This window comes from Podarcis pityusensis, assembly GCF_964106645.2.
Source record: "Podarcis pityusensis genome assembly, chromosome: 8".
In the NCBI taxonomy this organism is placed as follows: Eukaryota; Metazoa; Chordata; class Lepidosauria; order Squamata; family Lacertidae; genus Podarcis; species Podarcis pityusensis.
This window is the reverse complement of record NC_138033.1, coordinates 7171165-7187199: the sequence shown is the minus strand read 5'-3', so window position 1 is coordinate 7187199 and position 16035 is coordinate 7171165. Positions and strand designations below refer to the sequence as shown.

Here is a 16035-nt window from a genome sequence, read left to right as displayed (position 1 = left end):
CTGCATTCTGGACCCTATTGTTCTAGGACCAATCAGACTGCTGCATTCTGGACCCTATTGTTCTAGGACCAATCAGACTGCTGCATTCTGGATCCTACTGTTCTAGGACCAATCAGACCACTGCATTCTGGATCCTATTGTTCTAGGACCAATCAGACCGCTGCATTCTGAATCCTATTGTTCTAGGACCAATCAGACCGCTGCTTTTTGGATCCTATTCAGCTCAGTACATAACAAGGGCCCAACTCCCCTGCCTGAAATTCAGATAAGCTGCTGCCAGTCCGTGTAGGCAGTACTAAGGTAGTTGGACCAATGGTCTAACTAGGTATAGAAGGCTCATAGAATCATGAAGGGCTGTTGGGTTGTGGTTTTTATTTTGATTATATATGTTGTGGTTTTATATTCTGATTTTGTTCTGTGAACCGCCCTGGGACCTTTGGGTATAGGGCAGTATATAAATTCATTCAATCAATCAATCAATCAATCAATCAAGGAAGGGACCCTGGGGGTCATCTAGCTCAACCCCCTGCAATGCAGGAATATGAAACCGCCCCCTTAACGGGGATCGAACCTGCAACCGTGGCGGTGTTAGCACCACGCTCTATCCAACTGAGTTGTCTAATATTTATCTAGCTCCTGTGTTCGTTGTTATGAAGGCGCTAAGAACTACAGTTCCAAAAAGTGTCTTTCAGTGGCAAATGCATTTTTATTTTTAAGATTTGAAAATGGCTTTGCTTTGGCATGCAGACATGTCCTAGAGCAAGGGAACCTCAGGTCCAAGGTAAAATGTGGCCCTCTAGACTTATTTACCTGGCCCTCAATATTCGCTCCAGGTCACACCCTGTTTTCTCCTGGCTAGAACGCAGCCTTGAATTCTGATAATCCTGGATGGAGGATAGAGAGCATCGGGTGTGGGTGGGTGTCAAACAGCTAACTGTACAAAGGCAAAAAAATTATATTCATTGCTCCACCCACCCTTGACTCTGACCCCGACCACTCTTTGTATGTGGCCCCTGGAAGGCAGCCCTGAATGGAATGTGGCCCTTAAGCTGATAAAGATTCCCCATGGCTACCCTAAAGGGACTGTCTTTCTCTTCTCTGCACCGGGGAGTTTCACCTTCAGGGCGAAGTTGCAGTTCGGGCCTCTTCAGGAGCTGAGCTTGCTGGATCAACACCAGCCCCCATGTTCAGCTCGCTGCAAAAGGGATTCCAGCGGTGTTTTGCAAACTCCACTGGGATCGCACGGCTAACCAGGGAGAAGCATCTGCACAGCTGTAATCCGTTGAAAAATAGCCACATGCACAAGAGGTACTTCCTTGTGGCTTGGCGTCCATCATGCACATTTTGCAAGCTGCTGAAAGAAACACTTAAGGCAACTGGTGTTTGTGGTTCGAGGACCCGACCCCCGCGATGTGAAATAAATACACAAGGACACGTGATATAAGGTTAATGGGCAAGAAAAGGCCACAACTTTATTGATTACAGCAGTGAAAAGGTATTGGCTTAGGCATTGGATGTCTAAAACAAGGGGAAATAAAAAAATCCTTCCAGTAGCACCTTTAAGACCAACTAAGTTAGTTCTTGGTATGAGCTTTCGTGTGCAAGCACACTTCTTCAGATACACTGAAACAGAAGTTGCCAGATCCTTCTATATAGTGAGAAGGTGGGGAGGGGTATTACTCAGAAGGGTGGTGGGAATGGGAGATTGGCAGATAGCTGAGATGAGCCTGCTGACGACTCTTAACGACTGTAATAGGTCTTACAGGAAAAGGCAAGGGGTGAGAAGGTGAGAAATGGCTTAGTCATGTATAATGGGATAAGAATCCAATGTCTTTGTTCAAACCAGGTTTCTCCATGGTTTTAAGTTTGGTAATGAGTTGCAGTTCAGCAGCTTCTCTTTCCAGTCTATTTCTGAAATTCCTTTGTAGTAAAACAGTTACTTTGAGATCTTGTATAGAATGTCCTGGGAGATATCTGTAACTAAAACAAGGGGGTTTATTCACCAGTAGGTGGAGCCTGTTGATGCTAATCCAACTATAGGCTCTCCCCTGATGTCACCGGGGGTCGTGCCATGGCCTCCCGCCAAGCAGGCATCGGACAGAGTACACGACCGCCAGATTCCTTTAACGGAATACCCAAAAATTGAAGGCATAGGCGATGGCCACACCCAGCCCTTCGACACACCACAACACATTATTCCAATGCCTAACCTACCCACCAATACCACAAAAAGTTGTGACGATTGCTACGAGGTAGGCGAAAAAACCAAAAAGCCTAATGCCAAATGGAAAAATTCCTACCAGGCCCCCTAGACAACCAGGGCGACCAACCTAAGGTCCATAGCAAGGCCAAAGAACAAAGACCCTGAGCTAAAAGGGAGCGGAGGGTGGGTGACTCATGACGAGAGGACGGAGAAGAATGAGGCCGAGGAGAGGCTGGCGCCGCCGCAAAAGGCTGCTGAACACGCCCCCTCGAAGGCACCTGGTTGGATGCCTGCCAAGGGGGCATGGGCGCCAGCCAGATGAGAGGAGGAGGCAGGGGGCTAATGCCCCCTGCTAGGGGCAGTGCTCGGGCTCCCGCCCACAACCACTCCCCTCTCTTCCAGGGAGGAGAGTCTTTTCTGCAGCGGCTGCACCTATATGTGCACGAGAGAGGTGGTTTTTTGGGGGGGAGGGGGTCAGCATTGCTGCCAAGGCTCACACCCCAGAAGGCAACCCCACTGCCAGCCTCTAAACCCCCTGGTCTTCCTCCTCTTCCTTCTTACCTCTGGGCTCCTGTAGACAACCTACCTACTGAACATTTCTCCCAGTAGGCTTGCAAAAAGCTTACAAGGACACTATATTGTATCCGATCCCTACTAAGCATCCCTTCTGATTTCTACACAGGGAGGGGTTCCCCCCCCCTCAATTTATTTTATTTTATATATATATATATATATAAATTTCCAGAAATTCCACATATAATTCCAATACATTTAAAAAAAAATCTTTTATATTATCAACTTCCCATCCCATTTTCCATGATGTTTTTCTTATCCTCACCCGCCTTGCTGCACCTGGTCTTCCCTTTTTTACATCAAAATCATAACACAATAGTCCAGGGGTCAGGAAACTCCCTCAGACCTTGTAGGGGGCCGGACTATTTTTTGGGGGGGGTGAACGAATTCCTATGCCCCACAAATAACCCAGAGATGCATTTTAAATAAAAGGACACATTCTACTCATGTAAAAACACGCTGATTCCCGGACTATCCATGGGCCAGATTGAGAAGGCGACTGGGCTGGATCCGGCCCCTGGGCCTTAGTTTGCCCACCTATGCAATAGTCTCTCATACTTTCTGTTGCTTATAGATCAAATCCCACTCGCAGATTCTTCCTATTATATTTCTTCAAATAATCCGCAAAGGGTTCAAAAGCCTTCAAAAAAAAACCCAGTCTCCATTAGATTCTCTTATTCTAGCTGTTAGCTTTGCTGATTTGACATGGTCCATAACTTTGCTAATCCATTCTTCCTTTTGCTGGCAGGTTCCATCACGACGAGAATTCACTCATCCCTGTTTCCTTGAAGGGTCCTTTAGATGTTTTCCCTTTGGTCCTTTGCCCACCCCACACTTTTCAGCGTTTCCCTATCTCTTTCCTAACTGCTGGAAGTCGCTTCTAAAGAAGTGCTAAGAGTGACAAATGGCTCCAATTCAACGTAACTGTGCAAATCTTAATTCCCAGTTTGTACCTGAATCCCACCTGCTGAACACTAGTGACATGGAGCCACCTAAAGAAAGTAAGATGACCCCTGGATAATGCCCAAATCCCTTCTAATCTAGCACTCTCCTTTGCTCAAGTTGGCCAACCGGATGCCCACTTCTGTCCACCTTCTAGATCCCTTATCCTCAGGACTTGGGTGAAACACTGCATGTATCCAAGGTGAACGGCCAAGCCAGCTTGGGCCTCTCTAAGATGTGAGTGTCCACCTTGTGCTCCTAGCTTGCCTTCCCCTTTTAGAGTCTGGGTATCCAGCCTTCTTTTTTTTTTATAAGATATTTATTAAAGTTTAGACATTACAAAGAAAAGAAAAGAGAAACAAAAGAAAAATACAAGCAATAAACAATTACAAAGCCTCAAAAACAAAAATGAATACAGTAATACAAAACATCAACAATACAAAAAAGAAAAAAAAAGAAAAAACAAAAGCATTTAACAAACCCAAAAGAGAACAAACAAACATAAAAAGGACCCCATATTTTCATATCCTTATCTTTCATTTGCTTATTTCCTCGACTTCCTCACACCACCTTTTTTGTATTCTAGTTCAATTAATTATTCCAGCAAGTCCTTTCCCTCTTTCTCAAATTTAGTTCCATAATTTATCTTAACACAATTTAGACTTAAATTTACATCTTTACCCAATGTCAATCTATTCATACTTAATTCTTTATAGTATTTCTACTAAAGTCATATAGCTTCTTTCCAGCATCCTTCTAACATTCATTAATTTTAGAGTATTTCTGTAAATATACTTTAAATTTTTTCCAATCTTCTTCCACCGACTCTCCTCCCTGGTCTCGGATTCTGCCAGTCATTTCCGCCAATTCCATGTAGTCCATCAGCTTCATCTGCCATGGGTATCCAGCCTTCATTTGGGGGACGACCATTCTTTGAAGGACCTTGTTCCATTTGCTTTCTCCATTTTATCATCAAAAGTGGGCCTGAGAGGCCAGATTGGGGGGGGGGGGAGCCCTCTCCATTGACCCTTGTTTCCCATTGCCCATTTCTAGAGATCAGGGCTTTCTGTTGGAGACGGTGCAAACCAGCCGTCTCCACTAAAGATACAAAATTCCTCTTTTCTGCCAGTTGCTCTGAGGGGGGGTAAAAACAGAGTGAATGGCAGCCATAACAAACCTCGCAACAGGCAAAAAAGGCCTTGTTTATATTCCAGCATGGAGACTCTTCAGAGTCCCATGGACTGCAAGAAGATCAGACCTATCCATTCTGAAGGAAATCAGCCCTGAGTGCTCACTGGAAGGACAGATCCTGAAGCTGAGACTCCAATACTTTGGCCACCTCATGAGAAGAGAAGACTCCCTGGAAAAGACCCTGATGTTGGGAAAGATGGAGGGCACAAGGAGAAGGGGACGACAGAGAACGAGATGGTTGGACAGTGGTCTCGAAGCTACAATCATGAGTTTGACCAAGGCAGTGGAAGACAGAAGTGCCTGGCATGCTCTGGCCCATGGGGTCACGAAGAATCGGACACGACTAAACGACTAAACAACAACAACAATATTCCAGCATCCTATCGCTTCTCACATCCATGAGGGCAATGGATGCTTCCGGAACAGGTGTGGGGAAACTTTGACCCCTTCCAGGTGTTGCTGAAACTACAACACCCATCATCCTTGCTTGTTGGCCATGCTAGCTAGGGGCTGATGGCAGGTCGCAGTTCAATGTCTGGTGGCTCAAAGAGTTATCCACTCCTTTTGCAGAAGTTCAACCCTCCCTGTGTGAACAGAGGAAAAGTCGTGCTGGTTTAGGGGAACATCCTTTTCCCCACCGGTTTGCCAAGTCCAGTGTTTACATCCACATCGTTCCATCCTTGTTTCAGATATTGTGATGTATCGGTATACAGTCATACCTCGGGTTACAGGCGCTTCGGGTTGCGTGATTTCGGGTTGCGCACCGCACCGAACCTGGAAGTACCGGAACAGGTTACTTCCGGGTTTTTGGCGCATGTGCAGAAGCACTAAATCGCACTTTGCGCATGCACAGAAGCACCAAATTGTCACCTACATGTGCACAGGCACAGCGCTGCGGGTTGCGAACGTGCTTCCCGCACGGATCACGTTCGCAACCTGAGCGTCCACTGTATCACGATGTTTAGCTAGTGATATATCATGATGCTGAAAACCAGATATCGAGGTGATAGGGTGCAAAAACTGGGATGGGGTGGGCTACCTGCTTAGCAAAGGTTCATCTGCTATGTTCTGGGTTCTGCGTGGTATTCTTTTTAACATGAAGGGGGGGGGGCGCAGAGATTCCCATTCCTTAATCCTCCAGCTCAAGGCCACACACAGTGTTTTCCTCACTTTGATTAATCATGATCAGGACTTTGTGCATTCTGCTGTGTGGGGTGGTGGGAAAACATCTACATCCAGGGGGAAAATGCATCTACCCCCCACCCCACAGGGCTAAACCACAGAGCCTAGGGCTTGCCGATCAGAAGGTCGGTGGTTCGAATCCCCGCGACGGGGTGAGCTCCCGTTGCTCGGTCCCTGCTCCTGCCAACCCAGCAGTTCAAAAGCACGTCAAAGTGCAAGTAGATAAATAGGTACCGCTCTGGCGGGAAGGTAAACGGCGTTTCCGTGCGCTGCTCTCGTTCGCCAGAAGCGGCTTAGTCATGTTGGCCACCAGACCCGGAATCTGTACGCCGGCTCCCTCGGCCAATAAAGCAAGATGAGCGCCGCAACCCCAGAGTCGGCCACGACTGGACGTAATGGTCAGGGGTCCCTTTACCTTTACCCTCCCCAAAAAGAGGGGGTGAATGTGATTTGTGAATGCCAAGTGCATCTGCAATACCAAATCCCTTTCACTTAATTTCAACAGTGTCTGCAGATGTCAGGGTGCAAAATCCAGCCCTATATAGGGAGGTTTGAGAAGGGGGGGAAATTCTGTGAATTTCATGAACTCTGTGAAAGGGAAGGGAGTACACGTTTTTGTTCTCCCCAACCTTAAAAAGAAGAAGTTTCTACTCCTCACGGTGGCTTAAAAGTGTACAATTAATGCCTATTGAGATCTGAGAAGACAAAATGGAGACCAAGTAGGAGTTTTCACTGGTTAGTGGATATGAGGCATTGATGTCTTGCACGGTCCACACATGATAAGTGGAAGCATTAATTTTTTGCAGAGTTAAGGAAATATAGATCCCAGATTTCGGAATTTACTCAGGTCGCAGAAGTTTCCAAAGCATGTTAGAACATTCAGCTGCAATTATTTAAGGATTCCCCATTTTCAACTGATGATCTTCCCAAAAAGTCTTGCTATCTAACCCAGTTAGATTCCATGTTTGTGCACAGATATATTTTATTAACAAAATACCTAGAGATTTATGCACAGACCTAGAGATATTTACAAGGCAGTATGCCTCATTGGCCTAAGCAGGACATACTTCCAAGTACTGTAAACTTTCCAAGTTACGGTCAGGCTGTTGTTGCCTGAACTCTTTCAGGGAACCGCATGAAGAAATTTCAACAGTTTGATGCAAGAACAAAACTGAGAAAGGCAATGATTTGATGCAAGAACAATAAAAACTTGTTTATTAAACAGTCTCAAACGTCACCGGAACAAAACATAATAAACTTCTGCAATGCAAACACCACCACCCACAAGAACAAATATAGATATAAATACTTTTCTTTTTAAAATATATATAAAAATATTTCTTTTCAAAGCATATAAACTTTTCTCACATATACAAAACACACATGATATAAGAAACAAAACGGCAACTTTTGGGATTTGTTTTAGGATTCTTTGAGGGGGAAATAGCTGCTTCCATCATGCAACAAGTGGCCCTGAAAAGATTTAAGACATCTAAAAAAGCAAGAAACAAAAGTGTTATAAACTCACAGATTTTGGGAAACAAACTAGGCTGATTTCCGTTCTTCAAACTGAAAAGCAGGGTGCATTTTCATGATATCCCGTATGTGTCCCAATGTCTTTTTAAAAAGATCACTTGTTGCAGCATCCATCATCTTCCTGGCGTAGAAAGCAAATAATACAAAATAAACGTCTTGATTTAAATGTATTTTGAAAGGGGAGGTTGGGTAAGGGCAAACAAAGGTGGCTTTTTTGGAGTTGCCGGTGTCAAAATTGTTGCCTGGCGATGCGTTCTGTCTTATCTCTGGTTCTTAATTACAGTAGTTGTGGGTTGGTGGTTCTTCGTTCCTGAGCAGGGAGGTCCCTCGCTTCATCTCTTAACCTTGCGCCCAGCCGAGTTGCGTCCGCACTTGCGATACAGTGACTGCTTCTCCTGGTTGAGCGGGCAGTATTTGAGCGTGTGGGCCTTGCCGGCTGTGGCGCCGCAGAGCGGACAGGTGTAGTTGCGAAGGATGGGGCAGGCCACCACCCCGTCGGCCCGTTTCAGCGGGTGGGAAGTGTAGACGTTCTTGGACTCTCCGTTGTGCTTGCAAAAGTTGCAGATCATCCCCTTGGTGGCTTGCTGGGGGGGCTGCGACGCCTCGCCGTTCGCTCCACCCTCCGAGCTACTGCTCCCGCTGCTGATGGCCCACTGAGCCAGGACCCCCAAGGGGTCTTCAAGGGGTCCCAAGGGCACATCACTGCAGTCAAGGGGACCCCAGACCGGAAAACCAGCCTGCCCCTTCTTCCGGTCCTCAATGATCTCCAGGATGACCTTTGACAGGTTGAGATAGTCTTTAAACCTGTCAAAATACTGGCCCCCGGTCAAGGCAGGGGGATAAGAGGGAATCGAGAAGGATGAAAGCATGGCCAATGCTACACAGAGGCACACAACTCTCTTAAGTGATGTGGGACTGATACTCAAAACGCTGTTTAGACAATGTTAATATTGGGGAGGTGGAGTTTGCAATTTAAAGGGCCAGGGGTATGAAAATATTCATCCCCACCTCCCCACACGTCCCCGCCATGTCCTGAATTTAACCTTTATACGTCTAGACATGCAAGGTTTTCTGCAAAGAACTCATGACTTGACCAAGCACACACACAGAGAGAGAGAGAGAGAGAGAGAGAATTGTGCTATGTTTTAGGCACAAAATTCGCCTGAAAATGTCCAGAGTTGGTTCTGCAAGCACAACTGAAAGCTCCTTTTGTGCCATGGGGCACCCTAGACTCAGCCGCATTCCCCTCTCGGATAAAAGACCAGTTTTAGGGAAACCAAGTGGCGCTTCTTGCAGAAAGACACCGGACTTTGGAAACTTGACTGCAGAACAAGGGAACTGGTAAAGAAAAAAAGGAACGTTGAAAGGGAACGCCAAGAGGGTGAAATCTCTCCAGGATGCTTAGGGGGTTATTCAAAACTATAGTAATAGAAGCAGAGCTAGGTATATATACCAGAAGTTTACTACAAGGGAAAGAAGATGTTGACATGGTTAACTAGCAAGAGTCAAAGCAGCTACAAGAAGAAACAAGGCTTCCTTCAGAAAAACGGAAGACTTGCTGAAATTAGGACAAATAGGAACCTAAGAATCTGGCCAAAGAAATGTTAGCAGACCGTAAAGGGCGTGAAAAATAAAAACAACCGAGGGACACATCGTTAAAATGTTAACACCAACATGTTCAAAAGCCTTTAAATGCCTCAGAAGTAGGGAAACCGCTTGACTGTTAGGATGACAGTAGACTTAAAGGTGTGCTGAAGTAGGAGATGGCAGAAAAGGAGGATCCTTTTGTCTTTTGGCAGAAAACGTAGATGAGATCCCTGTGCCTGAACTGACTTTTCAAAGAGGGGAGTCTGAAGAACGAGGCAAATACTGGTGGCAAGAGATGAAATTCTAGGCCGCAATTACAAATTAAAAAGGGAACAAAGCACGAGGACTAGGCTGTATCCTGCCCCCTCCAGTTCATCAAAGAAATCAAATGCCAAATTGCTGGCATACAAAAATATGTAACCTGTCCTAAGACTGACCTCTGCTCTGGAGGACTAGAAAGTGACCATGGGGAGGGAGGGATCTGGGGAGACCCAGTTAGCCGAAGGTGCATTACATTTGCAAACGGGTGGAAAGCGTTATGAAGAATAAGATCACCAAGCATATGGAAGAAAACGAAGAATTTGCTGGAGAAGAATCAGCAAGGCTTCTGCAAAGGCGAGTCCTGTCTCACTAACCTTTTGAACGCTAGGACGCGGGTGGCACTGTGGGTTAAACCACAGAGCCTAGGACTTGCCGATCAGAAGGGTGGCGGTTCGAATCCCCGCGACGGGGTGAGCTCCCGTTGTTCGGTCCCTGCTCCTGTCAACCTAGCAGTTCAAAATCACACCAGTGCAAGTAGATAAATAGGTACCACTCCAGCAGGAAGGTAAATGGCGTTTCCGTGCGCTGCTCTGGTTCTCCAGAAGTGGCTTAGTCATGTTGGCCACATGACCCGGAAGCTGTACGCCGGCTCCCTTGGCCAGTAAAGCAAGATGAGCGCCGCAACCCCAGAGTCGGTCACAACTGGACCTAATGGTCAGGGGTCCCTTTACCTTTACCTTTAAGTGGGGCTGGCTTCAGGCACCAGGCCGCTGGCAGGCCAACTCTGTGTTACGTCTGCAAACGTGACGTGAACACTGGCAACATCAACCCCGCCGCGTGGGAATCTTTTGCAGACGACCGCAGTGCCTGGAGACAGACAGTCAGGCTGTGCATCCATAGCAGTGACCAGAGGAGGAATGACCGCTGGGAGAAGCGCAGAGAGTCGAAATGCCATGGGGCATCTTCAGCAGCAAAAACAGATGCCTTCTTCTGCCCCAGCTGCAACGAAACATGTCTCTCCTGTATCAGTCTCTACAGCCATAGCTGGTGCTGCAACCTTCCAGTGGTTTGACCTCAATCCCAAAGGCGCACTCCTCTATTTCCTCCCCGAGACAGACGGACGCCAACGACAACTCCCACCGGTGCTAGCTAGTTTCTAAACCAGCCTTTCTCAACCTGTGGGTCCCCAGATGTTGTTGAACTACAACTCCCATCACCCCTAGCTAACAAGGCAAGAGCTCAGGGACGATGGGAGTTGTAGTCCAACAACATCTGGGGACCCACAGGTTGAGAACCGCTGTTCTAAATGGACACAGGTGGCACTGTGGGTTAAACCACAGAGCCTAGGACTTGCCGATCAGAAGGTCGGCGGTTCGAATCCCCATGACAGGGTGAGCTCCCGTTGCTCGGTCCCTGCTCCTGCCAACCTAGCAGTTCGAAAGCACGTCAAAGCGCAAGTAGATACAGTGGTGCCTCGCAAGACGAAATTAATCCGTTCCGTGAGTGTCTTCGTCTAGCGGTTTTTTCGTCTTGCGAAGCAACCCGATTAGCGGATTAGCGCTATTAGCGGTTTAGCGGCTATTAAAGACTTAGCGGCTTAGCTGCTAAAAGGCTATTAGCGGCTTAGCGGCTTATAAAAAGGGGGGGGAGCGAAAAAAAAATCTCAAGACTCACAAGACATTTTCGTCTTGCGAAGCAAGCCCATAGGGAAATTCGTCCTGCGAAGCAACTCAAAAACGGAAAACCCTTTCGTCTAGCGGGTTTTCCGTCTTGCGAGGCATTCGTCTTGCGGGGCACCACTGTAACTAGGTACAACTCCAGCAGGAAAGTAAACGGCGTTTCCATGCGCTGCTCTGGTTCACCAGAAGCGGCTTAGTCATGCTGGCCACATGACCCAGAAGCTGTACGCCAGCTCCCTCGGCCAATAAAGCGAGATGAGCACCACAACCCCAGAGTCGGCCACGACTGGACCTCATGGTCAGGGGTCCCTTTACCTTTACAACCTGAGCATAGGGTGGAAGGGCTGACAGCATTAACACCCCAAGAGGTCCTTTTTCCCTGCCCTGAAACAGACATCAACCATTGCTCCAACTCTCCCGCTTGCCACCCATTTTGCATCTAGCACGGAGGTCCCTGATCCTTTGTTGTCTTAATGGCACATCACTCCCGGCGATTGCCTCAACACCAGAGGCCAGGCTGTCTTCATTAGCAATTAACACTTTTAATTGGCTTTTAACACTTGCTGAGTACAGAGGCTGGGAATGTCTGCAGCACAGCTTAGCACGCCAAACCTTGATTAAATTCCGACACTTGCAGGATCCAGGTGTCTGGCACCCACAAACTAACAACTCCCATTACAGCAAGCCCACAATTTGTATGCATTTAACTTGCCTGCATTCAGCTTTAGGTGCTTGGCAATTTTTAAAAAATTAAAAAAATTAAAGGGGAAGAAATACTTTGGCAATCCCACCCACCGTTGAACTCAGTGCATTTTGACTATGTGTGATTTTGGCTTTAGGCACCATCCTTAGACTGTAACCCCCCATGTATGTTTACCTACTGTATACAAATCAATGGGGTTGCACCCATACTCGAAATATTATGTACAGTTCTGGGTTGGCCATGCCAATAAGAATACTGCAGAACCGGGAAAGGTGTGCTGTGGAAGAAAAGTGGCTGGAGGCACTTTCCCCCAAGGAAAAGTTGCCGCATTTCGGGCGTTTTGATGAGCTATGCAGAACTGACCAAATTGACATATACCGTATTTTTTGCTCTCTAAGACTCACTTTTTCCCTCCTAATAAGTAAGGGGAAATGTGTGCGCGTCTTATGGAGTGAATGCAGGCTGCGCAGCTATCCCAGAAGCCAGAACAGCAAGAGGGATCACTGCTTTCACTGCGCAGCGATCCCTCTTGCTGTTCTGGCTTCTGAGATTCAGGGGAAAAAATTTCTTGTTTTCCTCCTCCAAAAACTAGGTGCGTCTTGTGGTCTGGTGCGTCTTATAGAGCGAAAAATACGGTAAACTGCGGGACAAGGACAACTGTGACTTTAAGGTAGAATGGGAGCTTTTTACAAATTATTTAAAAAGACAACAAAATGAACTGGACTCCGTGGCAGGTTTTGAATAAACATACACAAATTTATTGGTTGATAACATCATAGATAGATAAGGTAAGGATATATATAATTTTATAACATGCAGAGAATAATATGTACAGAGAAATCAGAGAGAAGAGCTGAGGGAAGTCCTAGGGGGGAGAGGGGATGGAGGAGTGGAAGGGGGGAAACTATGTTTGTGATTATACGGTGAAATATACTCAGAGTTGAGAGTGGATTTCATGCTCTTTATTCAGCTCATAGTGGTGAGGAGGAAATGGAAGTTTCCCCAAAGTATCTGCTTTATATACATAATTTACACAATGGGCTGCACGTGATTGGCTAATTCCGGAATTCTCCTGTAGGCCAATCAGGTTGTGGATTCACTTCCATCTGGAGCTGGATTGGGTGGTTCCTGCAGACCAATCATACTGCTGCATTGTTCTAGGACCAATCAGACTGCTGCATTCTGAATCCTATTGTTCTAGGACCAATCAGACTGCTGCTTTTTGGATCCTATTCAACTCAGTACATAACATACGGTTTGACAATTTGTTATGTTGAAATTGGTTAATAAAAAAGTTTTTTTAATAAAAAAGAGAAAGCGGCGGGAGGAAGCCCGATAGGAATTTATAAGACAATATACAGCAGGGTGTAAAAGTTTTCCTCCCCTCCTTATAACACTAAGGGGACATCCAGCAAAGATTCAGGACAGATAAACAAAAGTCCTTCGTCATAGCTAATCTGTGGAACTGCCTCCCACAGGAGGCAGTCACTGCCACCAAGTTGGAAGACTGTTGAAAGAGGACTGGAGAAATCCGCTATCAAAGGCTACTAGCCACTTGTGCTCGGATCCTGATCATGGGTTTCCTATGGTGGCTGCATACTGTTGTTGTTGTTTAGTCGTTCAGTCGTGTCCAACTCTTCGTGACCTCATGGACCAGAGCACGCCAGGCACTCCTGTCTTCCACTGCCTCCCGCAGTTTGGTCAAACTCATTCAAGAACACTGTCCCACCATCTCGTCCTCTGTCGTCCCCTTCTCCTTGTGCCCTACATCTTTCCCAACATCAGGGTCTTTTCCAGGGAGTCTTCTTTCTCATGAGGTGGCCAAAGTCTTGGAGCCTCAGCTTCAGGATCTGTCCTTCCAGTGAGCACTGAGGGCTGATTTCCTTCAGAATGGATAGGTTTGATCTTCTTGCAGTCCATGGGACTCTCAAGAGTCTCCTCCAGGACCAGAATTCAAAAGCATCCATTCTTCGGCGATCAGCCTTCTTTATGGTCCAGCTCTCACTTCCATACATCACTACTGGGAAAACCATAGCTTTTACTATACAGGCCTTTGTTGGCAAGGTGATGTCTCTGCTTTTTAAGATGCTGTCCAGGTTTGCCATCGCCTTTCTCCCAAGAAGCAGGCATCTTTTAATTTCGTGGCTGCTGTCACTATCTGCAGTGATCATGGAGCCCAAGAAAGTAAAATCTCTCACTGCCTCCATTTCTTCCCCTTCTATTTGCCAGGAGGTGATGGGACCAGTGGCCATGATCTTCGTTTTTTTGATGTCGAACTTCAGACCATATTTTGCGCTCTCCTCTTTCACCCCCATTAAAAGGTTCTTTAATTCCTCCTCACTTTCTGCCATCAAGGTTGTGTCATCTGCATACCTGAGGTTGTTGATATTTCTTCCGGCAATCTTAATTCTGGCATGGGAAATACCTGTTGCTTGTGTATCAGGACCAGAAGTGGGTTATGGCGCTTGCAAGCAGCCCATGGAGGCAATGCTGCTCCCCCTTTGGCCCTGATCCAGCACCCAAATTCTTCGGATGTTCATCTGTCAAATACTGAGACTGGCCAAAGAGTGGTTGCATCCGTACCATCCATTGAAAGCCCCTGGCTTCCCTTCCTAATCCTCTCTCTCTTTCTCTTTTGCATTTAATCATATTTCTCGATACTTGTCGAAAGATATACAAAAGTTCATACCCAATACAAAGTATCCTTTTTTCATATAATAGACTGAAATAAAAGGGATGTCTAATCTGGAAGGGAATTTGTCTATAATCCTTTTAAAGCCGTCTAGGAAGTTGCTGGCCTGTTGCACGCCACTGAAATCTCCGAGTGGTCCGAGATTCCAGGGGTGATGGACCTTGAGGCGCACCAGGTGTTGCTGAACTACAACTCCCATCAGCCCCAGCAATAAAAGGACCATGACTAGGAACGGACTCAGGTGAAATCTACACATACCGTATTGACCCGAATATAAGCCGCACTCCCCCCCCCCCCCAATTTGGGCCGTGAAAAGTTAAAGTATGGCTTATATTCGCAGCCTTCCCCAGAAGCAGCGTGGGGCAGCGGTGTGTTGCTTGCCCGCCACTCCCAAGCCTCCCCCAGTTGCCTTAGGAAGGGGGAAGGGGGGAAGGCCGCCGGCAAAGCGGCGCGGCTCCGCCCCCCCCCCCGAGAGCAGCCAAGCAGCATGGGGCAATGATGCGCAGCCTCCTCACAAGCCTTCCCTGGCGCCGGCTTGGGGAGGTTGTGCTGGGAATGCCAGAAGGCAGTAGTGCCAGGAGGCAGGCCACACCCACAAGCAAGCCTTGAATTTTAAAGGTGCAGCTTATTTGCAGGTGTGTCTTATATTCGGGCCAATATGGTATAAGCTGTGAAAATCCTTCTTTAAAGAAATGCTTTTTAAAAAAAAATACATTGAATTTGCCATTAGCTCAGCAGCGTCATGTAGTGTCACATTTGTATAATGCACTTAAAACGTTATATTTGCAGCTGTATAGCTGAGTCCATGGATGGCTTTAAATTAGGGTCAAGACAAACTCACAGAGGATATGACCAGCTATGCTCTATCTCAGGGGTCAGCAAACTTTTTCAGCAGGGGGCCGGTCCACTGTCCCTCAGACCTTGTGGGGGGCCGGACTATATTTTTTGGGGGGGGGGATGAACGAATTCCTATGCCCCACAAATAACCCAGAGATGTATTTTAAATAAAAGGACACATTCTACTCATGTAAAAACATGCTCATTCCCAGACAGTCCATGGGCCGGATTGAGAAGGCGATTGGGCCGGATCCGGCCCCCGGGCCTTAGTTTGCCTACCCATGCTCTATCTCCACTGTCAGACAGCAACAGACCTCCTAGTGTCCCTATTTTCCATTTACAGAAGCCGTCCTGGTTTCTGATTTGATCCCAGAATGTCCTGCTTTTCCTTGTTGTTGTTTAGTCATTTAGTCGCGTCCGACTCTTTGTGACCCCATGGACCATAGCACGCCAAGCACTCCTGTCTTCCACTGCCTCCCGCAGTTTGGTCAAACTCATGCTAGTAGCTTTGAGAACACTGTCCAACCATCTCGTCCTCTGTCGTCCCCTTCTCCTTGTGCCCTCCATCTTTCCCAACATCAGGGTCTTCTCCAGGGAGTCTTCTCTTCTCATGAGGTGGGCAAAGTATTGGAGCCTCAGCTTCAGGATC

The 16035-nt window shown here is 47.0% G+C and overlaps 1 protein-coding gene and 1 long non-coding RNA gene across 2 annotated transcripts in view; both read right to left on the bottom strand.

Annotated features, from left to right (window-relative positions):
* Positions 1–16035, bottom strand: part of LOC308484612 — a 190423-nt gene that overhangs the window by 55897 nt on the left and 118491 nt on the right. The window lies entirely within an intron of this gene.
* Positions 6522–9975, bottom strand: NANOS2 (nanos C2HC-type zinc finger 2). Its single transcript, XM_081019460.1, has 2 exons — positions 9739–9975; positions 6522–9651 (listed from the first exon to the last, which is right to left on the bottom strand). The coding sequence occupies exon 2, from the start codon at positions 8494–8496 to the stop codon at positions 7960–7962; it is 537 nt and encodes a 178-aa protein (XP_080875586.1). The 5' UTR covers positions 8497–9651; positions 9739–9975; the 3' UTR covers positions 6522–7959.

What these genes read in the sequence shown, in the direction of transcription:
- NANOS2 (XM_081019460.1), bottom strand. Translation starts at nt 8,496, where the DNA reads ATGCTTTCATCCTTCTCGATTCCCTCTTATCCCCCTGCCTTGACCGGG.